The 23386-nt window shown below is 37.9% G+C and overlaps 1 protein-coding gene across 2 annotated transcripts in view; it reads left to right on the forward strand.

Moving 5' to 3' along the window:
• Positions 1-23386, forward strand: part of NNT (nicotinamide nucleotide transhydrogenase) — a 48171-nt gene that overhangs the window by 19574 nt on the left and 5211 nt on the right. For both annotated transcript variants that reach the window (XM_051641962.1, XM_051641961.1), the window contains exons 9-19: positions 614-805; positions 1940-2093; positions 2968-3129; positions 3747-3857; positions 4641-4786; positions 5769-5964; positions 6557-6790; positions 8454-8614; positions 9349-9528; positions 14830-14989; positions 16339-16420. In XM_051641962.1, the coding sequence (XP_051497922.1) occupies positions 614-805; positions 1940-2093; positions 2968-3129; positions 3747-3857; positions 4641-4786; positions 5769-5964; positions 6557-6790; positions 8454-8614; positions 9349-9528; positions 14830-14989; positions 16339-16420 (1778 nt within the window). The remainder of the gene's footprint in view (positions 1-613; positions 806-1939; positions 2094-2967; positions 3130-3746; positions 3858-4640; positions 4787-5768; positions 5965-6556; positions 6791-8453; positions 8615-9348; positions 9529-14829; positions 14990-16338; positions 16421-23386) is intronic.

The following is a 23386-nucleotide window of genomic DNA, read 5'->3' on the forward strand; positions in this document are numbered from 1 at the left end:
TGCGGGAGCAGCTTTTTAGCTAGCCTGCTTGAACGTGAAGAGAGTTTGCCAGCCTCAACTTCACGCACCTTCCAAAAGCTCAAGATCCTGATAGCCAGATACACTACATTTGTTCTTTGAACAGTGTGGATATCTTGTTACATCTTTACGTAAATGTGAACTGAGGTATATTGCTTGCACTGCTAGCTAGCACCGAGGAAGTTCCTTTCACTCCTCTGTCATACAGAAAGTTGCATCCAGTGCATGCCCTCCAGGGAAACTGAGAGGATGCCAAGCATTGGGCAAGATAATCTCTTACTTGGTTGCTTTAAGAAGCTATGTTCAGAGGCAGTGGTAGGATTTGGAGAGAACAAGCTCTTGCCCCAGTACATCTTCCTCTCTGTGTAGGCTTGCTGCTAATAGCTTTTAAGGTGTTGGATTTGTTCATACTCAATACTATACCTGTTGGGAGTAATCCTTCTGATTTAATAGTTAGAGCTGCAGGTAAGAGGTTTCACTGGGATTAAAATGGAAATATGTGAAACGGTTTGGGTATATATTTCTAGAAGGCTTTATTGGAAGAGAAGCTACTTTTTCAGAGATTGAGCTGATATTTTATTTACATTCTTTTCAGGGTGTTACACACATTGGCTACACAGACCTGCCTAGCAGAATGGCTACTCAGGCCAGTAGTCTGTATTCCAATAATATTATCAAACTCTTAAAGGCTATTAGTCCTGACAAAGAGAACTTTTACTTTGATCCAAAAGATGAATTTGATTATGGGACTCTGGATCATGTTATTAGAGGAACTGTAGTAATGAAGGTAAGTCAGTAAATACTATTTTTTAAATTTGTGAGTACGTGCTTTTGCATGTATCAGTGTTGTCTTTTTAAAGTGCATTTAAAGATAGTGCATGCCCATACACTTCAGATGTGGCTTGGTGGACAGTGTGGGTAATCATGTTTGTATTCAGCTGAATATTCCTCTATCCCTTTCTGTGAAATGAAACCTCTACTTTGGTTTTCTGTCATAGTTAAACAAATATCTAATGTCTACCATTGAAAAATAGGAGAAAGATTAGATTAAATTTGTGTGTTGTACTCAAATAATAAAAGCATAAGTATTTAACACATTTTCAAATATTACTACAGAACCAGAAAACCATTATTTTAAAAAAATAAACATGTTTCTGTTCTTATAAGGATAACTTCAGAAAAAAATGGTGGAAGTAACATATGCAGGATACACTAAGCTCTATTAGGAAATAATAAAATACAAAATTACGGCATGGGCCAGTATGGACTCTCCTCCTGCAACTGTTAGGAAATAATATTTTGCAGTTTAGGTAAGAGGTATTAATTTCTGTAGAGTTTTGCTGCATAATGTTGCCAACATTTTGTAATGCTTATCATATCTACTCTGGAGGAGGCTTACGTTGTCTCCTGCTCTCCCAGACCACTGAAGTGGTGTGTACAGCTCAAGTCTGACAGCTCCACCAGTTTTCTTTCAGAGGCCTGAAGAGCAGAAAGAGATGTGGAATGACATCATGTTTGGTACCTAGCTGAAGTCTGGGAAAGCTCTGGTTACAGTTCAGATCTGTTGCAGATTTTGCTATTTCCAAAATCCTGTTTTATTTTGCATAAATGTTTTAAATTTAAGGAACTCTTTGGTTTGGTTTGTGCTTTCAAGCCTTGGTCTGTGTTTCTGCCAGGTGCTCTTAGACGCTGATGTTAAATCTTGTTTGAAAAAGATGTGTAAACTAGTGTGGTTAACTTGGTCAGGTTGTACTGATGATCCATTCTTGCAAACTTCTGTTGATGCTGAAAATGAAGATGTTCCTGTGGCGTGGCTGTAGGATGTTAAGACTTACCGGAGCTGCAGGATTAAGAAGAGTAGGCTCCTCTAACTATAAAGCATCTGCCATATTAGGGTTAACTGTAAATATCTCTTTGTCAGGATGGCAAGGTGATTTTCCCAGCACCTCCACCAAATAACATTCCTCAAGGAGCCCCTGTGAAGCAGAAGACGGTAGCAGAGCTGGAAGCAGAAAAAGCAGCTACTATTACACCTTTTAGAAAAACTATGACTAGTGCATCTGTATACACAGCAGGTAGGCAACTTCCAGAGTTGGAGAATCAGTGTAGGATGCTCCTCATTTTGCTAATACTTCTATGTGACTTCTGATCTTACTCATTCAGTTTATGATCCAGTTGGGAGGGGAGCTGGTTTCCTGCTGTATCCTACTGCAAAATCAATCTAGTGTAGTAATTGCTTTTGAAAGGGAAAATTAAATTTTAAACATTTCTGCTAACATTTCAAACAGTGCTGACTCATGCTATGTGCATTTATGTGCATTTGACTTTATAAAAATATCAGTAAAATTCCTAAAATTCTGAAGGATTCCTGCTAGGGACTGTACTCACACTTTGCAGCAGAATCAACTCAATGCCATTGCTTTCTTCAAACTTTAATGTATTGTTTAATACTTAAATGCCCAGAGTTTACCAAAGTACTGAGAATAGGACATTGATCTTGACAAATAAAGATTGGTTCTTCTTGTCATTTGGTATTCTGTATCAAAACTTCACATGAGGTAATTAATTGAGTATGCTTAATTTTAACCTCTGTTCTCCATATGCATGCTTTGAGTCTTCCAAGAAGTATGTCAGCATGATTGTGACTGCTCCATTTTTGCTAGAGTGACAGGATTCAGTGTTGGTGCAGAAATCTATCTTTGCTGCTTTGTCTGCATCCGTAACAAAGATGTGTGTATTATATTTATGGTTTAATTTGCTATTGTAAAATAAACACTAGGGCTGAAACAGCCTTGCAGTTGACAGAGATCATCAGTTAATCTTGAAACAAGTCCATGCACAAAACTGTATTTTGCTTTTAGTTCAATAGTAGACTTCCTGTTTTACAGACTTTAAATGTAAGAAATGATTGAAATGTTACAGTAAAGTTGTGCTGTGCTTTTGTTCTAGGTTTAGCCAGCATGTTAGGACTGGGCATTGCAGCTCCTAATGCTGCTTTCACACAAATGGTGACGACATTTGGCCTTGCTGGAATAGTGGGGTATCATACAGTGTGGGGTGTGACTCCTGCCCTACACTCTCCACTCATGTCAGTGACTAATGCTATCTCAGGTAAGTAACTGTCACATGACTGCTTATTTTCTTTGCATATCTGAGTTTACTTTCAGAAATAACAGACACCTAAAACATGCGCTTCTTGAGAGTGTGTTTTTTCAACAGAAGGGCAAATGCGGTGCTGTATTTCTTAAAAATGTTTAAGTAATTTATCACTATTAACCTATGTGGTCTCAAGTTTGTTTTTCCTGGAGTGCTGTAGTGCTGTGGTCTCTCCTACTATGATGACTTTTGGTGGGGGGGAAAGAAAAAATTCTTAAGTGACCCATAAGTTTCATAACTCTGAATATATATGATTTTATACATCTTTGTGTGTATCTATATGTGACAGATCATGAGTCTGATCTACTTTGTCTGTTAAAAACAAATATTTTTAATGGAACAAGTACTCAGAAGCTAGCTCTGTGATTGAGGCACTGCTATTCACATACAATTTTCTTTTGAAATGTTTTTATTGCTGAAAAAGATGACACTTGTCTTTGTTTACATAGTGATGTGTAAAGTAGGGGTCAGAGTTTGTGTTGACAGGTATCTGCTTGACAGCTAAAGGGAAACTTGTTATAGCTATAGAGCTTTTAAAGGTTCAGTAACTTTTTTTATTTTCTTTTAAATAGGACTAACTGCAGTCGGTGGGCTGGTATTGATGGGAGGAAACTATCTCCCTGAAAACACTCCTCAAAGTTTAGCAGTGCTTTCAACCTTTATCTCTTCAGTTAATATTGCAGGTAGGAATGTTGGTTTTTCTGCTGAGGGCAACTTAAAAGCACTTGTCTAATGCTTTTATTTCTTCTAGCTCTTTAATTATGTAGATTCCAGAAATAATGTCCTGGGAACAGGATCTGAGGGGATCCATCAGTAAAGAACCCCACCCCCAATTTTGCAGTAGTTACTGTATCTACTTTGCACACTCTGTCGTGTAACTTTTTTTAGGGAAGCATTTAAATGTACATTTTTCTTTTGCAGTCTTTTGGGTCGTGATTATATGAAATCTTTTCCTGTATATCCCAGCATGGTACTCTGTTTGTGCTGGTATTCCTTTTCCTACTTGAAAAAAGTACTAGTTGCGTAGAACAAAATTCTGCTTGCTTGAATTTCAGAAGTCTCGTTCTGATGAATGATAATAATTAAAAAAAGATAACAAAGTTAGCAATGTGACTTAAAAATACGATTTTTTTTTTTTACTGAAGTAGGTAGGGAAAAGGATGCAGTCATCAACTAAGCTGTATCCTACAGTCAGCAGACAGTTTGGAGCCAGAGCAGTTCTCCAGGCTTTCCAACTCCTCCTCTTGTGAATTTCCTCCAAAGGTTAAAAAACACCCAACAGGATCTCATCCTGATAATACCTTTGTTTCTTGGTACTTTTCCAGATTACTGTTTTTTCAGAGGCTTTTTTGGTGTCAGTTGCTAACTTAGCATGATACTATAGTTTAAAAAAATATTTCTGTCTAGCTTGTTATGTGCTTAGTTTCAAATACTGGTTTTATGAAATTGTTCCTTTACTTTTCCAGGTGGTTTTCTGGTTACACAGAGAATGCTGGATATGTTCAAGCGTCCCACAGATCCTCCTGAGTACAACTACTTGTACTTACTACCTGGTGGTGTATTTGTAGGAGGCTATGCAGCTGCTCTCAGTGGTGGCTATAACATTGAACAGGTAAGAAGATAATTTTGTGACACTTAGCCTGCTGTTAACATCATGGTAGGCATTTTCAGTGCTTACTTCATTGAAGGGTAAATAGCAAATTAGCTGTGGTCTTTTAATCAGTTAAGTATTCCCACAAAGCCAATCTGAAGTTGATTAAGCTTGCAATCATACCCCAAATGCTGAATCTGCAAATTTTCAAAGCTTTGGTGTTTTTTTTCCTGTAAAGCAGAAGGTACTTTGTTATTCATTGGACAGTTTTCCTAAAATACAGCTTAAATATTAGAGTGACTACAGAAATCAGTCATTGGTTTAAATATTTCTGAAAATTTAACTTGGTATGGCTGTCAAAGTAGGTATGACATCTGGATGGGATGAGATTTCAGCACAGCAGTGTGTACAGGGATTGTACCTCTAGTGCCATTTTTAGTAAATTTTAGTTTGCATTTGTTTCAGTAGTAAGAAAAATCAATGTATGTTGCTGTCTGTATTTGGAAAAAAGTGAATCTAAACATAACATTTGTGCCAGCAGCTTTTAGTATATTAGAGTTTTTTTCAGTTACCTATAAAAGTACATCTCAGTTCAGTGAAGTTTGTTCATAGTTTTGAGAACAGGAATTCCAATGTGCCATAAGCAAATTCTGAAACTTCCTAGAGTGATAAAGGGCAGTTCTAGCTTTGGGTTTCTACTAAAGAAAGACTTGGTTCTGAATTGAAAGGAAAATGGGCTTCACTCAAGTTTAGTATTCATGGTGCAGATAAACCAAGGTCAAGGGGGGGAAAAGGTTTTAAAAGATACCATGTTTTAATTGGCCAAAATCACATCCTGTACAACAATTTCTCACAGTCAAGAGTTCTGACTTCAGTTAAGAACTGTGACTTAGGCACATTCAGGAGAAATCAGGCCTTTTGTTGAATGATGAGGAAGATTTTATAATGGTTATGCGCTTTGTCTCTACTTCATGTTCATATGGATGTTTCTCTTACTTTAAAGATTATGTATCTAGGCTCAGGCTTATGTTGTGTTGGTGCCCTGGCTGGTCTGTCCACCCAAGGAACAGCTCGTCTTGGAAATGCTTTGGGTATGATTGGTGTTGCAGGAGGTTTAGCAGCAACTCTTGGAGGCCTTAAACCCTCACCTGAATTGCTGGCACAGATGTCAGGTGCAATGGCACTTGGTGGTACCATAGGTATGTGTATGATACTGTAAACTTAATGTATGCTCTGTGTGTGCATTTATGCAAGCTGTATATACACAAAATGCTGTATATCTCACAGGTAAATTGGCTAACATTTGTGGCTTATGTATGTTACTTTGCAAATGTGTAAACAAAGAATTTAAAGTTTTAGGGCTTTTATTAGTGCATCATGATGTGGTAAAGAACGAGGAGACTTTAAGGGCAAGCAGAACCCTATCATCTGTGTTAGTGAAACGGGATATGCAGAGATGAATGAACTTGCCCAGCTTCTTATTTCTGTTGAGTTCCTGACTGAATGCTGCCAGATTCCCCTTTTCAGAAAATGTTGAATTTCTCAATTTTTGCTGAACGTGATGTGCTTTAGTCTTCTCTCTAATTTCCATCATATCCTTGTTGCACAATTGCACGTATGCAACTTTGAGTTAAATGCTGTAGCAATTACTAGTGTGTAACAAATATTTCCATTGGAACAGGTATGTGCATCCATGTGTTCATTGCACACTAAACCATGATACATCAACTCCTAACTGCTGCGGTTGATTGTGTCTTATAAAACTTCCCTTCTGTCCTCAATTCTCAACAGGTTTGACAATTGCTAGACGCATCCAGATTACAGATCTGCCCCAGCTCGTGGCTGCTTTCCATAGCTTGGTTGGGTTGGCTGCTGTGCTCACCTGTGTAGCAGAATACATAATTGAATATCCTCACTTTGCTGTTGATCCTGCTGCAAACCTTACCAAGATTGTGGCATACCTTGGCACATACATTGGTGGAGTGACTTTCAGTGGCTCTCTTGTTGCTTATGGAAAACTGCAAGGTGAGACCTTCCATTCAGAATCAAGTATTTGTTAACCCTGCGCCCCAGGGTTTAGCTCTGGCTTTAGATTGCTATGTAATTGGAAAAAAGCCTTGTATCTTGGATCAGGTAAAAGTTTGTATCTTTGATTATAGCGAGAGTACTTTTTTCTTTTTAGTTCTGTTTAATTTGTGTACAGCTTTAATTATGAAAGATTTGTCTCCAGTGCTTGGACATACTACTGCTATTAATTACAAGATCATATAAGCTTTCCTTAATTTTTCTTGTCTAGAAACATGTTTCTTTAGTGTTTTCAAGACACTACTGACACTATTTCTCTAACTGATTTTATTGAATTTTTATTATCACAGCTTTTATTTCTGAGCAAACATTTTAGTTGAAATCCTGGTGTTGCTGCACTCAGTGAGCACCACTAATATTTATGGGATTTTGTTCATAGCATTGCAGGCTTGTGCTGGGTAGGTAGGTAGCTTGTAGAATCAGTTGAGACTGCTTCACTTCAAGCCATTCAGTTCACTGTCTGTTTACCTACTATGCAAACTCCATGCTCCATACCTCATACTATTATAGTAAATATGCCGTCTTAAGTTAAGTACTCACTAATTCCTGGTTGGTATGCATCTGAAGATTTCTTTATTGCGTTTGTTATAAGTGCACAGCTTTTGAGAGACTGACATAATACCTGTATGAAGAAGTTCTGGCTAACAGCTTCTTATTACTAATCCTGTTACTAGCTTTGCAATAGTTCCTTCGGGAAACATCTGTTCACTTTCTTCAGTGTTTGAGACCAGCCATTGAAGGAGGAAGCATGACATGGATGGAAAGCTGTCTTTAATAGTCTTTTGAAGGATGTGCCAGTAGTATGTATTTCTGATGTATTTCTGCTAACTAGTCCTTAATTTATGTTATTTTTTTCACTTCTCCATCTTACCGCTCCCCCCCTTTCTGTGATTTGTTTACATGTCCCTGGCGAACTTCACTGCCTGTTTCAGCCCACTCCTTTTTCTGTTTATTTTCTCCCTCCCTCGCATTTTCATATCAGCACCATAATAATAAGCTTGTCTATACTATTGAACTAGAGGTAGTAGGTCACACGCTTTGACTCCTAGTCGCTGCCAATAGGAGAAGTTGTGGAAAGTCTGTGTGAGTGAGGGTACTGATGAAATTAAAGTATTTGAAAGCACAAGTGTTGTATATTTAGGGTAATCTGCGTAGTCATCTTTTTTCTAAGCACACAGCTTTTGAGAGATGGAGATGCTTGTACGAAGAAGTTGCAGCTAAAAGCTTCCTACTACACAGCATCATACACAACATGCAAAGACTTGGGGTCAGAGCGAAAAGCACACTTGTGATTTTTTTTTTTGTGTGTGTTTGGGTTTTTTTTAAAGGTTTTTCAAGAGGTTTTTCAATTATTCTGAAGCACTTCAGCAATACTAGGAAGTAAAACAAGAGTTTAAACAGGATATTTGAGAATCTAGATTTAAGTTTGAATGTGTTGCAATACTGAGTCAGCACAAGGTCTAAACTCCAACTAACTTGTTTTATCTTCTGCTCCTCCCTTTCTTTAAGTTTTCTTTTGCTGAGGTATTTAGTCTTCTCAGGGACAAGAGACAGGCTCTTCTGCATGTATGTGTTGGTGTCTGAATATGCATTTTTTTGGCAGGTATCCTGAATTCAGCACCACTGCTCCTGCCTGGTCGACATGCGTTGAATGCAGGATTGCTGGCTGCAAGTGTTGGTGGAATGATTCCATACATGATTGATCCTAGTTACACTACGGGAATTACTTGCTTAGGTTCTGTGTCAGCTCTCTCAGCCATTATGGTAAGTTGGGGAATTGTAGGAAGTGAAGCAAATTTAAAAAGCAGTTTGTTCTTCAGCTTCTCAAGTTTCCGCTTTATGATTTTGTTTTACCATCCAGAGTCACAATCATTATAGTGCCCGTAAGCTAACTTGCAGTAGCAAGTAGCAACTGACTTTCCTAAATCTAGCTGTAAACCAGAACTGTTCCAGAGAACAAGCATGTATACATAGAAATCCTTTTTGCATATGACTTAATGGAGCCTTTTCTATGACAACTTGTATTTTAAAAGACTTTTTGGAAAGTTTATCCTTAAAGTACTTAGCCTGTAGACTCAGTGCTCTTTTATTACAGCAATATAATTATGTTATCTCCATGTGAAGCTTCCCTCGTTCACTCTCACCAGCTATTGCAAAATGTATCCTGAGTATTCTAGTTGTGTAAACTGTGTATTGTGAAGACTGTTCAGTGTTAATACCTTCAATGGTATTAACACTTCCATGAAGCTGATGGATATTTTTGCGAGTAAAAATAGGTGACTAAGCTCATGATGAGAACAGTGGTGAGCCTTCATGTCCTCTCTCAGAAGGTAGAACTGGTAAGTCACACTACAGCTTGATGTCTCCTACATTGAAAATACTTGAATTAGGTTATTAAGTAGTTTGATATTTATTTTTCAGTGCTGCAGGCAGACTGTCTTCCTTACATGTTCTCCTTAGTCTTAGCTTATACTGAAATTTTTTATTTCCTTTTCCAGGGTGTCACTTTAACAGCAGCTATTGGAGGTGCTGACATGCCTGTAGTTATTACTGTCCTGAACAGTTATTCTGGATGGGCTTTATGTGCTGAGGGCTTCCTACTGAACAACAACTTACTGACCATTGTTGGTGCACTCATTGGCTCCTCTGGCGCCATCCTTTCTTACATCATGTGTGTGGTAAGAAGTCAGCAGAAATTGTGCTTGTTTTTCTGGTAATGGAAAATGTTTCTGCTTTTTAGCTAGGAAGATAAGCAATTGGAAGTCCAAGCTGCTACATGTTTAGACACAGAAAATTCTTGATAGAAACTGTTGGAATATATGTCAGTCATCTCTCTTTGGTTTGGAAAGATACGCAATTCACACTTCAGAAGTGTGACGGAAGCCCTTGCATTGATTTGGGCGTTAAATCTCGTGCAAGTAGGTATGATTATTTGTGCTCTGCTGTTTTTTTTCAGTCGTGTCACCCTGCAGTGTTGTTAAATTTAAGCTAAATTTAAAATGTATCACCAGGAGATACTTTTAAGTAGTGAGTTCCTTTAAAAAAAAAGTTTGGTTCAATTAGAGAGTAATTTGAAGTTTGTTTTTTGAAGTGTAGGAACTTTTACTGTTTGCTGCGTTATTCAGAGTAACTACCTTAAAGCACCACGGGGTGGCAGCAAGCTTGCATTAATGTGTTGCTGGTAATTAAGTCTGTCAGAGCAACCTTGAGCTTCAACTCTGTGTAAATCATTGTTAGTAACGGTCTCCTTTTCTCTGGAATGTTTGCACAGAAGACCCTTATTTTCCTGTGTCTCTCTTATTTGTTTTTAAAGGTGGAAAGGTAGTGACTTTACTGTCCACAGTGCAACAGCTGCCAGCTTCCTGATTCCCTGTTGTGTAACACTGTTTCACTTGTGCCCTTGTGTTCCTGTATGAACAGAGTTGCTGTTCTACTGTCCTTACATTTTCCTATGGTTGTCCTAGGCTGTCTTACTTAATCCCTGCTGATAAATAGTGTTGTTACCATGTTAGGAATGTAGAGTATCATTCATTTTCATCTCTCTTGAGGAACAGTTTCAGAAAAGCTTTAAAAATTTTTTCGTGCAGCTTCATGGACATGAGTTCAAATGAACAATCCAAGTATGACTTCTGAAGAATCTTTTTTGAAAGTTTTGTGTCTCCTTATCAAAAAGCGATCAGTTTATGGGACATTTTTTAGCAATTTAGTTTATCATTAGAAAGACAATGCTTATGGGCAACACAGATGTGAGAATTATGTTCTTTGAAGCTAAAATTCTTCCAAGTCTTGGTGAAAATACAATCTATTTGGTACTTATCTACCAGTGGGCATAGTAATTCTATAGTTTTACTGTCTCCTTCCTTTTAAAATTTATTTTATTGCTAGCTCATAGAATCATAGAATGTTAGGGATTGGAAGGGACCTCTAGAGATCAGCTAGTGCCACCCCCCTGCCAAAGCAGGATCACCTAGGGCAGGCCACACAGGAGCGCATCTAGGCAGGTTTTGGAGGTCTCCAGGGAAGGAAGGGGACTCCACAGCCTCCCTGGGCAGCCTCTTCCATTGCTCTGTCACCCTCACAGTAAAGATTTTTCTCCTCATGTTAAGGTGGAATTTCTATGTTCTAGCTTATACCCATTGTTCCTTGTTCTGTTACTGGGCACCACTGAAAGGAGACTGGCCCCTTCCTCTGGACACCCACCCCTCAGATATTTATAATCATTAATATGATCCCCTCTCAGCTTTCTCTTCTCAAGACTAAACAGCCCCAGATCTATCAGTCTTTCTTCATAGGAGAGATGTTCAAGTTCCTTAATCATTCTGGTAACTCTCTGTTGCACTCTCTACAGTAGATCCCCTTCTCTCTTGACTGGGGGAGCCCAAAACTGGATACAGGGTTCCAGATGTGGTCTCACCAGGGCAGATTAGAGGGGGAGGACAACCTCCCTAGACCTGCTGGGCACACTTTCTTAATGCACCCCAGGATACCATTGGCCCACTTGGCCAGAAGGGCACATTGCAGTCCCATGGATAACTTACTGACCACTAGGACTCCAAGGTCTTTGTCCGTGAAGCTGCTTTTCAGCAGGATGACCCCTAGTCTGTGCTGGTGCCTGGTGTTATTCTTCCCCAGTTGCAGGACTATACACTTGGCCATATTGAACTTCATGAAGTTCACCTTTGCCTGGCTCTGTAGCCTGTGTAGTTCTTGTTGGATGGCAGCACAGTCTTCTGGAGTGTCAGCCACCCCTTCCCACTTTGGTATCATCAGTGAACTTTCTGAGGATATACTCTCTCCCCTTGTACAGGTGATTGATAAAGACACTTAACAGAACTGGACCCAGTAGTGATCCCTGGGGAACGCCACTGGCCACAGGCCTCCAGTTTGACTCTGTGCTACTAATCACAGCCTTCTGAACTCTCTTGTTGAACCAGTTTTCAATCCACCTCACAGTCCTATCATCTATCCTACATTTCTTGAGTTTTCCTAAAAGGATGTTATGGTAGACAGTATCAAAAACTCCTCTCAGCTCTCTCAGAGTTTTGAGATACTTGCAAGTATCTCAGAGTATCTTGCGAGTATCTCAAGAGTTTTGAGAGACTAGTTTGGAGGAATCTAGGTAAATGGCAAGTCATTAGCAAAATAGTTATGTAATAGCAGTAACAAAGTGGCTTTCCTGTATGTATTTCTGAAATTTCAGGAAGTTTAGTTTTTTTGAGATAGCAGTCTAGAAATCTTTAGATGCTTTGTGTAAGTCTTGACAATTAAAGTTGACCAGCCAGTAAAGTTACAGTTATTCTGTATAATTTCTGCACAATGAGCAGAAGGGCTCAGCATTTTTCTGTTCTGCTTTACTTCCTTTAATGGAAATGATTACTAATAAAAGCATTTTTATAGTTGAGGGATTCAATATCATTGTCTGAAGCTGCATTTCGGAAGAAAAAATGCTCAAGTTTCAATAGACTGCTTTAGCCTGTAGCAATCTGTGTTAATGAAGCAACAGTTTTGCCCTCCTTCTGAGCTCCCTGCCCCTCCCTCCAGTATGACTTCCACCCAAAGCTGTGTATTTATTGAATCTTATCTAGTATAGATTTGAAGGTGTTTGTGGAATCATATGAATGCTTGAAACCTTTCCAGTTGCTTTTTGTGATACAGCTGTAGCTTAATCATCCAGAGACTATCCAGATAATCAAAGCTTGACTTGATAAAATTGGCCAACATGTATTCAGATAACCCCTTAGGTTTTACAGTCATATCTGCTTGATTTTCCACCCATTCCTCTTTTGCGCATCTTATTAGGGTGAGTTTAGGTCAAATAATTTAACATCAAAACAAAAAAGCAAAGGCCTGTAACTGTTCACTCCTCCTGTGTGTTTTGACTTCTTCTGAAATGCTAAAGTAATGTGTCTTTCAGAACACTGTATGATATTAGCATGTCCTTTTTTTTTTTTTTTTTTTTCCCTCAGGGTTAATGCTTGAAGATTTCAACTGTAGTATCAGCATCAGTATACTTAGGGGTGGGGAAAATGCTTCAGAGTGAAGAAGAGCCATTGCTTAGTGTGATGAAACAGAGCAAGAGAAAGGACAAATTGTGTTAATCTTAAAAATGGCATGCTGGCCCATCAGCTGTACTAGCAGTACCTTACCTGGAAGGACTTGGAGTTCTTAGGGATGAAGAGTCTGGTTTTCTCTGGGCTATAAGCTACTGGCCAGTATCACCTGTGTATGCACTACAGAGAGGGCTTTTTGCTACTAGTTGGATTGCCTGTGAATGGCAAAACCTTTCCTTTATTCATAATGTTTGTGGTCTGTAGTGGTAAAGAAAGTGAAGGAGGCTATAGAAGAGTTTCCATGCTGTCCCTGTGCTGAGCAGGTCTTAGCTGTATTGGTTAATTGTGGGTTGATGAGATCTTGGCTCATTTTGAAGCCTTCTGTAGCACTCCCTTTTTGGCTTGTCTTCCTTGTTCTTTCCTTGCCCTCTGGTGTGGAGCAAGGCAAGGGTGCTTCAATCTCATGTTTGCTTTGTGTGGATCCTCAGATTTCAAATAATATTTGAACTTTTTTTCTGTCATCCTGGCCTTAGTGGTGTTTTTTGGTTTCAATATGTGTAGAAAGTGCTTTACTTCTTGTAAACTTTGTGTGTGCAACATCTGAGGAGGGCATTCTGCTTAGGCTGTCTTACTTGACACTTAACTGCTGTAATACGCTCAGTAGTCTGTTTTCCTATTTGAGAGTTTAAGATTGTGATACACATCAAAGGCAGGGTATTCTTAGAGAATATGAACTACTGCTCACTGCAGACAGTAGAAAGATGCTTGTTTCACTGCATTTGTGTGGCTTTCTTCCAATATCTGAAACAGTGATGATTTATCAGGGTAAACAAACGTTCTTTGAATATCTTCATCGTGTTTGTTAGATAATGAACTTCACAGTATGAGTTACCTTCTCAGGCTAGAGCGCTAGAGCGAATCTGTGGAGTTTCATGATACGAAATATTGGTGGTGAGACTTTTGTGAGGGTGCTTCCTCTTACTTGTATGTGTGCCTCCCCAGATGCATTCTTAAATTTTACTGTGGTTTTTGAGCAAGCACAGCAAATGTATGACACACATGTTTAATAAAAGAAGCAATTTATCCTGTTCCTTTCCTGCTCTACAGTTTTGTTTACCGCAGTTACAAGTTTCACCTACTTATATACTTAATACCAGATATTGCCAGACATTACTTTGGGATAACACTCACAAGAAGACATGCCAATGAAAGCATTTAGCCAGCGTCTTTTCTTGGCTATGTATTTACAGAGCTGAATTTTCAGGATTTTCTCCTCTTAGAGCTCCTAGTTTAAGATCTCTTATTCCCCTTTGGTACTCAGCCAGTAAGTTAATGGCCCCCATCAGTTCATTATAATCTATTTTGAGTTAGCTTTTGTTTAGTATTGTGTGGCTACTTAGCTTTGTTGTGTTCTTTCCTGTCTTGATGCTGTAGGAGCTTTGCTTTTGTACAAACTGCAAAAGCTACCTGGTTTTCATGCTGTCACATAGCTGCTCTGTGCTTACATGTCGAATTGTTTAAGAACTTGGGAAAATACTTTGCAGAAACTGTGTGTGTGGATATATATATGTTAAAAAAATATATTTCTGTCCTCAAATGTGCATTGTTTTATTTCGTTCCCTCTTAAGAACAAAAAGAGACTAGTCTTTGCTATTTGTGTTGTCTTGTTCTTTGTCTTGGGTAATGTTGATACTCTGTCATTATGTGTGTGATGTCATGTGTTAAAAGCTGATGTTTGGCTATTGTTGAGTTAATCTGGGTGTCTATTTTAAATAACCTTTTTAAAGAAATTTTGAGTAGCAAGCACACAAAACCAGCAGATAAAATCTTATTATCAGGAAGGCTTTAATCTTTTCAGAAGTTTTCTTTTTGGACATCTTTATTTTTGGGATTTCATTTTTAGCTGATCAAAACCCTCTTGTCTTTCAGGCTATGAACCGTTCCCTTGCAAACGTGATTCTTGGGGGCTATGGCACCACATCAACAGCTGGTGGGAAGCCCATGGAAATTACTGGAACTCACACAGAAATAAATGTGGACAATGCAGTTGAAATGATAAAGGAAGCCAGTAATATTATTATTACTCCAGGTAAGACACTCTCGACTCATACAGCAAGATGCTTGGAGGATGTGTTACTAAAATAAACCCAAGCAAAAAAAACCCATACCAAAACAAAAATCTGTAGCTCGTCTTGCAACTGCAACATAGCAGCAGCACGTTAAGTGTTGACTAGGTCTGTGGGATCTATTTCTATTCCTGGGTTAGTCATGCCGTTGTGTGAACAGGTGTATGCCACTTTATTTTTTCTTGTGTGTGTCTCTTCAAACTTTGTTCTATTTGTTTAGATTTTAAATTTTTCAAGACAAAGGCTGTATTTTATAAATTACATTTAATTTTGTGTACAGCTGTTGTGGTGTAAGTTTTCAAGAACTACTACAGCACCAGTGGTACCAGTAAGAAAATACCTGTCTTTTCAGTTATTGAAAGAGAAGATGTTGTTTATGCTTCTCATCTACTAACTCATGTTAGCATTGTTTTATTAAAAAAACTGCAGAAACATTGTATATAGTAAACACTGGAATTAAAGTCCTGGCAAGCAAAACCACGAGTTATCTGAAGCTATTTTGTTGGCTTTAGGCTCATATGGTTCAGTAGCGCTTTACCTCTTAGGACAGGTCAAGTAGGGAATAGCTCAAGACTTGTTTTCCTTCAACTGAATGGCACAATTAATTGTGTTAAGTTTGTTTTGGCATTGGACTGAGAAGAATGCTAAAAAACCCAAAGTTGTCTTTCATTTTATTCAGCCTAAATTAAAACATCAATAAGATAGAGTTCTAATTTGGAAGTTACCTTGGTTTCCAGCAAAGCTTGCAAATGTCTTCAGGGATTTTTGCCTCTTGCTCTTGTGGTCAAACCTTGAGGACACCATTAATGATTTATACACTGTATTTTCTTCCTGGGCGTCATTGTTCTGCTGAATTAATTCATACAGAAAGACTGAAAAAAAAATTTGCTACTAAAAATAATATTCAACTGCTGGATTTGCATTATACACATCCAAAATTTTGTTAAGGATATGGTGGTGAAGTAACCTGATAGTAGTCTTGTCATTTTTTCAGTGTCCCTGTCTGAAACTTCATTTTATGTTAGATAAAGGAACACTTGTTTTTGTGAAGCTGAAATAAGTTACTTGTAGTTTGACTGGTCAAACAACTATACTGTTACTCATCGGAGGACAAAAATGATGAAGTCATACTGAAACTCCCCTGGGAGTATATGAGGATCAGATATACATACATAAATTTACCTGTGCATATTATTTGTAGATTTATTTAGTTTTAGTTGAGAGTTTCTGGTTTTGTGGAAAGTACATGTATTGTCTGCAACAGTTCTGTTTGCACACAGAAAAATAACTTAAGATTTGGAAATTGTTTCAGGTTATGGTTTGTGTGCAGCAAAAGCTCAGTACCCCATAGCTGATCTGGTGAAGATGTTGAGAGAACAAGGGAAAAATGTCAGGTAAGCACTTTCTTTGATAGGAAGTATTACAGTTTTGTTGTTTTGTTGGTGTTTTTTTCCCCCATTACATTAAAATCCCTTGCAAGTCTGTGTTTTGGTTGAATTTTTCCTTTGGAAGTCATTAATTCACTGATCTCTCTTTAAAAAATACTAGCTGGAGGACGGCTCTAGTCTGGTTTTCCTTCAACTGAATGGCACAATTAATTGTGTTAAGTTTGTTTTGGCATTGGACTGAGAAGAATGCTAAAAAACCCAAAGTTGTCTTTCATTTTATTCAGCCTAAATTAAAACAACCTACAGTTGAATATCTAGAAATGTCATGCTTTAGTATAAGAGGTATCTTTACCTCTTTTTGGTTTTGGGGAATTCATATCCTTACTCCTTACAGTCTTATTAAATGTGGGTGTTGGAAGTAGCGCCAGCAGTTGGAGAGTTTTTGGTTTTTTGTGTTTTCTTTAGTATCAAAATGGAGTTCAGTTAAAAACAATGGCTTTACAATTTAATAATTCTTTATTGTAGCAACAAAGCATTACTCTTCGAAAGGTAGGTCAGCTCCTTTAGATACGTATGCTCTGCCTTAGATACAGTAGTAATTTTGTACAAAACAAGTAATGAAGTTTTTATAAAAATTGAAACTTCAATGTAGCTTTTTTGTATTGTATTCAAGAGAACAGTTAGCAACCTTCTCCAATCTCCACCTTTAGAAAGCGTTGTGAAAACAACCGCTTTGGGAATGTTAGTGTGAGGAGTAATCATACCAGCTGACTTCAGTGCAGGGAAAGCAGGAAGAAATGTTTTTTCCTTTATGCTTGTAGTCAATGGGAAGAGAGCACAGGCCTAACTTAAGTGCTTTAAATTGCCTCCTAAAGGGAGGCATTAAGTTACCTCCATTAAGGGGAGTTATTTACTAGGCTAAATAGCTTTAGTATATATATATTTAGTACTAGTTTGCTAAGTAAATGAACCTCTCTGCTTGTGAAACTTTTAGGGAATAGTTAAAGGGGTTAAATGGTAGAGTTGAGACTCCTAGGCAGGAAGCTAGAGCCTTCTGCAGTATGGAGAAGTATTGGCTGAGGTCAGTCTGGTATGAAATGGAAGAGTTGGTCAGGTAGCAGCCTCTGCACCAAGAACATGGGATTTAATTATAATAAGTGATAACTGACTTACATTGGTAGAAGTAATGCTGACTACTACACCGCAATATTTCTATATATAAAAGCCCCAAACCAGATCGGATTGGCATGTTAGAAACAATGCAGAAAAGAATTACATACACTGTAGTGGTATATACCCTTCTTAGGCTAAAAATCCATAGTCTACTTTGTCTTCTTACTCTTCTGAAAATTTTGGAGACCTGTTAGTTGCGCAACAAAAGAGCATTTCTTGGCTAATGTGATGACAATGTCGCATGCTTTTGGCTTTCCTTCATGGCTTCTGTGGGGACAAGCTTAATTTTTAATCAGCCTTGGTGGTGATATAAAAGATTGGTGGGTTTGCCTTTTATTTTGGCTTTGCAGGGGAGAAATGTGAATGAATCCTTGAAATAGCTGGCTTATACTTGGAATGAGTCGATTTCAGGAAGGGATCACTGCAGTGGTTACCTAGTATTTTAATGAAATAAATCTGTATTTACAGTTTGTGGTAATTTAGGCCTTTCATCACTTTGTGGAGCTCCCATGGTGTTCATTGAGTGCAGCTGCTGTCCCTCTGGTTTCAGTAGGCCTAGAGTGCCTCGGGACCCTCGTACACTCACCATCCAGATGTAGTGACACTCTCACTCATCTGCAGTGGAGGGGTGCCAGCATGGACATACGATTGTCATCACTTTTTAAACCTCATACTGAGCCAAGAAAAAATGCGTCTGTCATATGGTCTTTTTTTGCTTCATGGCTCATGATTGATCCCAAGGAGCTTTTGTTTTAATTTATTTTTGCCTATAGCCATAACTTTGTCAGTGAAGAGCACAGATTATATAACATGATGCATAACCTTTGGCTGGGGCTTAAATTCAGAAATAAAGGAGAGTTTAGAAACTGAAGACTGTTTAGTTGTTAAATTGCGTAGCTAACATCATCGCTTACTTGAGATGGTCTTCCAGCAGATCACATCTTTAACGCATTAGTAGGATCACATAGAAAGCTAGTTATTACTGAGCTGTCATTATAGCTTTCTCTTGTTAAGGCTGGGTAAAACAACAAAACTTTTAATAAGTTAAATCTTATAGCCCCAAAGTTCCCTTGGCCTTGGAGTGGAAATACTTGTTCTACAACTGGTGTCATATTTCTGCAAAGTTAAAACTGAGTCAATTGTTGAAAGTTCTTGCCTTACCAAAGTTACTCAACAACACGCTGTGTTGGTTGTTGGCCTCTACTTGTGAGATTCTGATTTTTTCTAGATAATTACATTGTATTCTGTAGTAATTCGATATACAGATATAGAATTCTGTAGTGTTTTAGTGCAGTTTTAAACTGTATACGTTCTCATATGTGCATGGGTAATTGATGCTGTGGATATCCGCATCAAGACAACTACCTTAGCTTTTGCCACAGTATGAATTCCCTAAGAATTTTTCTAACAATGTGTTTTGTTTTCCTGCATAGTAGAAAAATATTGATAGGAGAAAGGTATTGCAGGTTGAAAGGATTCTTAAAAATATGCTTTTTATAGACTTTCTAATTCTAACTGAACATTAAGTATGGTGATTTTTCTGGTAACTCATAGTTGAGAGAAGTGCTGATTACTGCTTTAAGAGGCTTTTAATTATGTTTGTTAATATGTTAGGATTCCGTGTTGTTTTTTTGTTTGTTTGTTTTGTTTTTTAAACTAATTTATATAGGTGAGTATCTTTAAGGCCATGGATTTCTGTCTTCTGATGCTGGGGAATATAACCACTTTTGAGCACATGGAAACAGGTTTCTTACATTTTAGAAAATGCAATAGTACAGATTTAATGTTGGATGTGCACTTTTTTATCTTTATTGTTACCTCTGTGGCTTAGCTCTAATCAAGTGTTTTTAGGATTGTGTTTACTTTTCTCTGTTCTTCTCATTGATTGTGAATAATAGAACATGTGGAAGGGTATCACCTACACATTTAACACATTTATCTACAACTTAATAAATAAAACTGATTGAGTTTGGCTGTTAAATTACAGCAATTTACAGTCATTATTTTTAATCTATGAGAAAATCTAGAAGAATTTTAAAGGTTGAGCTCTTAAGATGCTGTCCCAGCCAGTCTTCACGTGTATAACTCGAGTGTGCATAAGGTAGAAATTACTGTCACTGCTAAATGGCAGTGTAAGAACAATATGCATTGATCCAGGTTTCTAGGAAGCTAAAGTATGCTTACTAGCCAGACACTAAGTTTGTGCGTGGCAATTCTCAGCTTCTTTCATATAGTCAAATCAGCTGGGTAGGTTCTCAATTATTAATGCTGCAGGTGAAGGGAGAAATGGAGTCCAACAGACCTGTTAGCTTGGGTGCCATACTGATGTCATAAGAGAGAACTAGCGGACCCTTCTGTACCTGATCTGCTTCTGCAAGGATGTGGCTATAGCTGTGTACTTCTGAGGATGTATTATAGGTATGTAATTAGTTCCATATGGGTCACCTCAGCTCTGGGTGACCTTACTAAGTCCGTTTGTGATGTTTTGTGGAGTCAGGCTCTTCTTTCTTCCCTGCAACTTGGTTCTTGGGAGGGTTTTTTGCATTGACCTGAGGTCCATGCCATGTATTTGGATCTTGCCTCTGCTGTGGTAAACCATAGTTGTTGGAAATAAGGAGCTAGTGCCAACCCTCAGTGAAGTATGCTTAATTTAACTAACTCAATTATGTTTAAATTTAGCTCACCTGAGCACAGCAAAGCTACTGACCTTAGTTCATGCTGAAGTACTTTTCTGGGGATGTTGCCTAAGGCATGACACTGGACCTAAGCTAGCTAAGCTAACTATGTGCTTTGATGCTAGTGATCTACATAGTTACCCATGAGTGATGAAAGCATTATATTGTGATACTTACAAGTTGTGCTACACTGCAGCTGTTGTTATATGGCAGGATTAAAGCTGGGGAATATCTGAATGATGGGCATTCCGGTTAAGCTAGGGCTGTTTTTTTCTCCTACTACCTTGTATAAAGGGTTATTGTTTGTACTAGAACAAGATGGAGAGGGGTCAAAACATTAAATGAATGGGGCTGGGGATGGGGAAAGAAGAGATGAGACAAAACTCTTGGTCAGAATATTCTCTATGTATACATACAGCTTCTAAAGTGTTGGGTAAGCTACATTCATACCAGCCAGATTTTACTTACATTTCTCTGTGCAGTTTTGGCACAATGACAGGAACCTTGTCTTTACATAAATGAATTGATCTTGAAACACTTCAGCATTGGCTCAGATAGGTGCTAGCTCATTCAGTATTGATTACAAGAATGTGATCTAGGCAGTTGTAATATAGATGCTGACATTATGAACGGTATAAGAAGTAGTTTGCGTTCTGAGATTTTTCATTACTTTTTCGTGCACTAGTTGTTTTTTCATACTAGTATAATTAGCTTCGTATGACTTTAAGTAGCTTGTTGCCTCTCTGAATTCAAATGCTTTCTGTGCTGGAAGTGCTGTCTAGGTATGACTAGTATGTCAGAAGTGTTAGATTTTTAGTTTAAATTTAAAAGAAAATACTGCACTCTCTAGTGCAAGAAAAGGTTCAAAATCTGAATTTTTGAGAGTTCTGTGCTGTCCTTCTAATGCTAAAAAGTGTCCGAAAGCAACTGGTTAAAAAGGCTGAATACCTTTGTCTGGTACTCATGTTATTTAGGTGTGAAGTCTTAGTAGCAAGGAGGTCTGTACTCACTTCAGTGTCTCTTGACAATTAGAGTTGATCAGTGAGCTGCACATTACATGGTCGGTAGGCCCAGGAAAAAAATTTCCTGGTGGATTCTCTATAATATTCACTATAATAATGTTTCAAGCCAGACACAGCAGGTGTGATTGTGAATCTTTGTTATAGGTAAAGTATACTTAGACTGAAAACCTGTTGTCATGTAAACAAAGCCAAAAAGAGTGTGAGATTTCTGACTGATGTAAAAACAAACCAACAAAACAAGGGAGTTCTTGCATAACTGATACTAAAAGCATATAAAAGAAACTTAGCGGTTTTTTACTTAGATGTTTTTGCTAAGACGTGTTGCATTTTTGAATATAAATGAGATTCATATTTTCAAAATCTAGGAGAGCATATAGGACAAAATGTTTCTGGTGTAATGTGCATAGCTTTGAAGAATTGCTGCTATTGTGAGTCAGGAGCAAGATACACGGCTTTAATGAGACATTGTAAGCCATCAAGGATTCTAGCTGTGTCTTTCCCATGCTTACCTGAATTCTGCTTTCAATTGGACAGGCTAATTAATTTCATTCCAGATAGCTGTCGATTTTTATTGTGTGAAATAATGAAAGCCTGAGAGGCAGATATTTTTAATGATGCTTTTTGTCACACTTGTGCATCCAGTTTCAAGAGGTACTGGCAGGCTACTGTCATATTTGGTTAACAGGCTATTAGAAGCAGACTTCTGGGAGTCATTTCAATATTTGTCCAAAAAGCTTTCGTATGAGCAACTTTCTCAAACTTTGTGAATACACAGTATGTGGTTCCAAGCAGGGTTTGTCAGAAGTCTCTAACTACTGATGGTTGATGCCATAACTCTTTTGAACAAAGATAATTTGTCCCTTTCTTTTCTTCTTTCTTTGCCTTCTGCCAGAAATGGTGAAGTCAAAGGTGAAATTCATTCTCTTGGCAGCTTAAATTTTGGCTTTCCTGCTCTTGAAATACGATTGTATGTGTATATAGTATTTAATAGAAACCTCACTAGTACTTTGTTTTGTGTACTGCCAAAGCAGCTTTGGTCACAAAAACGTTCAAATAATTTTATTAGAAACAAAAGAGGATTTTGTTGGAAAATCTTATTTCCACTGCCAGAGGAGTGATGGATTTTCTCAAGTGTACTTCAGAATAAGAGTTCTCCTATGGTACTGCAAATGATCGAATTGCAATTCTTAAGGACTAGTTGCAGTACTACACATGGCTTATAACTATACATGGCTTATATTACTGAGTGAGTGGTGTGAAACGTAAGCTCTTAATGTTTTGACCTGTATATTTGCTCTTCTTTTTCTGATTCTTGGTTTCTTTAAAAGCACTTATTTTAAAGCTAGCTTTTATGCTGCTGTTTGACCTAGAGCTTAAAATTTTAGTATATCTAGTATTAAGTGGAGTAATCATATGTCCTTAATTTGTTGCTGGAGTTCCAATTGTCTCATCTTTGCATTGTCTTAATGTTGTCTTGCTGGTGGTGGAGCACTCAGTTGCCCTTTTAAGGATGTATTTTTACGGTGTTAAATTCATAAGTTGATTGAACTGTGACTTGTGAACCATCAGCGATGTGTTACCCACTTTCATTGAAGTGGAGTTGAAATTAGAAATATGTGACAGTCTGTCATGGCAAGCTGATTTGTCTGTCTTTCCTTTCTGAAGGAGTTTGAAGTCCTTTTATAGCATTTCTGGCTAACCAGGATTTCTGCTCAGAAATTTCTCTTCAGAAATCCAAGAATTTACAGTTTTCTCTAGGATATTTTCTGTCTTCTCCAAGGTACATGAAAGCTTCCTTATTAAACATTTAACTTCAGTAATATACAACATGAATCTGAGGCATTTCTGGTGTGCTTGAGTCAGCATTGCATTTTGTGATAACTCCAGAGCTTGAAAGACAAAAAATGCACTGGATAGTAGACATTGATCTGCCTAGTTTATTCAGGACCAGATGAGCAGTGGAGTACTATCAGCCCACAATAAATAGATTTGCTTCTAACCAAAACAGGTCTTTGGGAGTTGCACCTAAACCGGTTTTAAAATCTCCATTCTGAACTTTGTCAGGTTTTTACTCTTACAGAGCTGCATGCATGCCTTAGCAC

This window comes from Apus apus, chromosome Z (genome assembly GCF_020740795.1).
Source record: "Apus apus isolate bApuApu2 chromosome Z, bApuApu2.pri.cur, whole genome shotgun sequence".
NCBI classification, from domain to species: Eukaryota; Metazoa; Chordata; class Aves; order Apodiformes; family Apodidae; genus Apus; species Apus apus.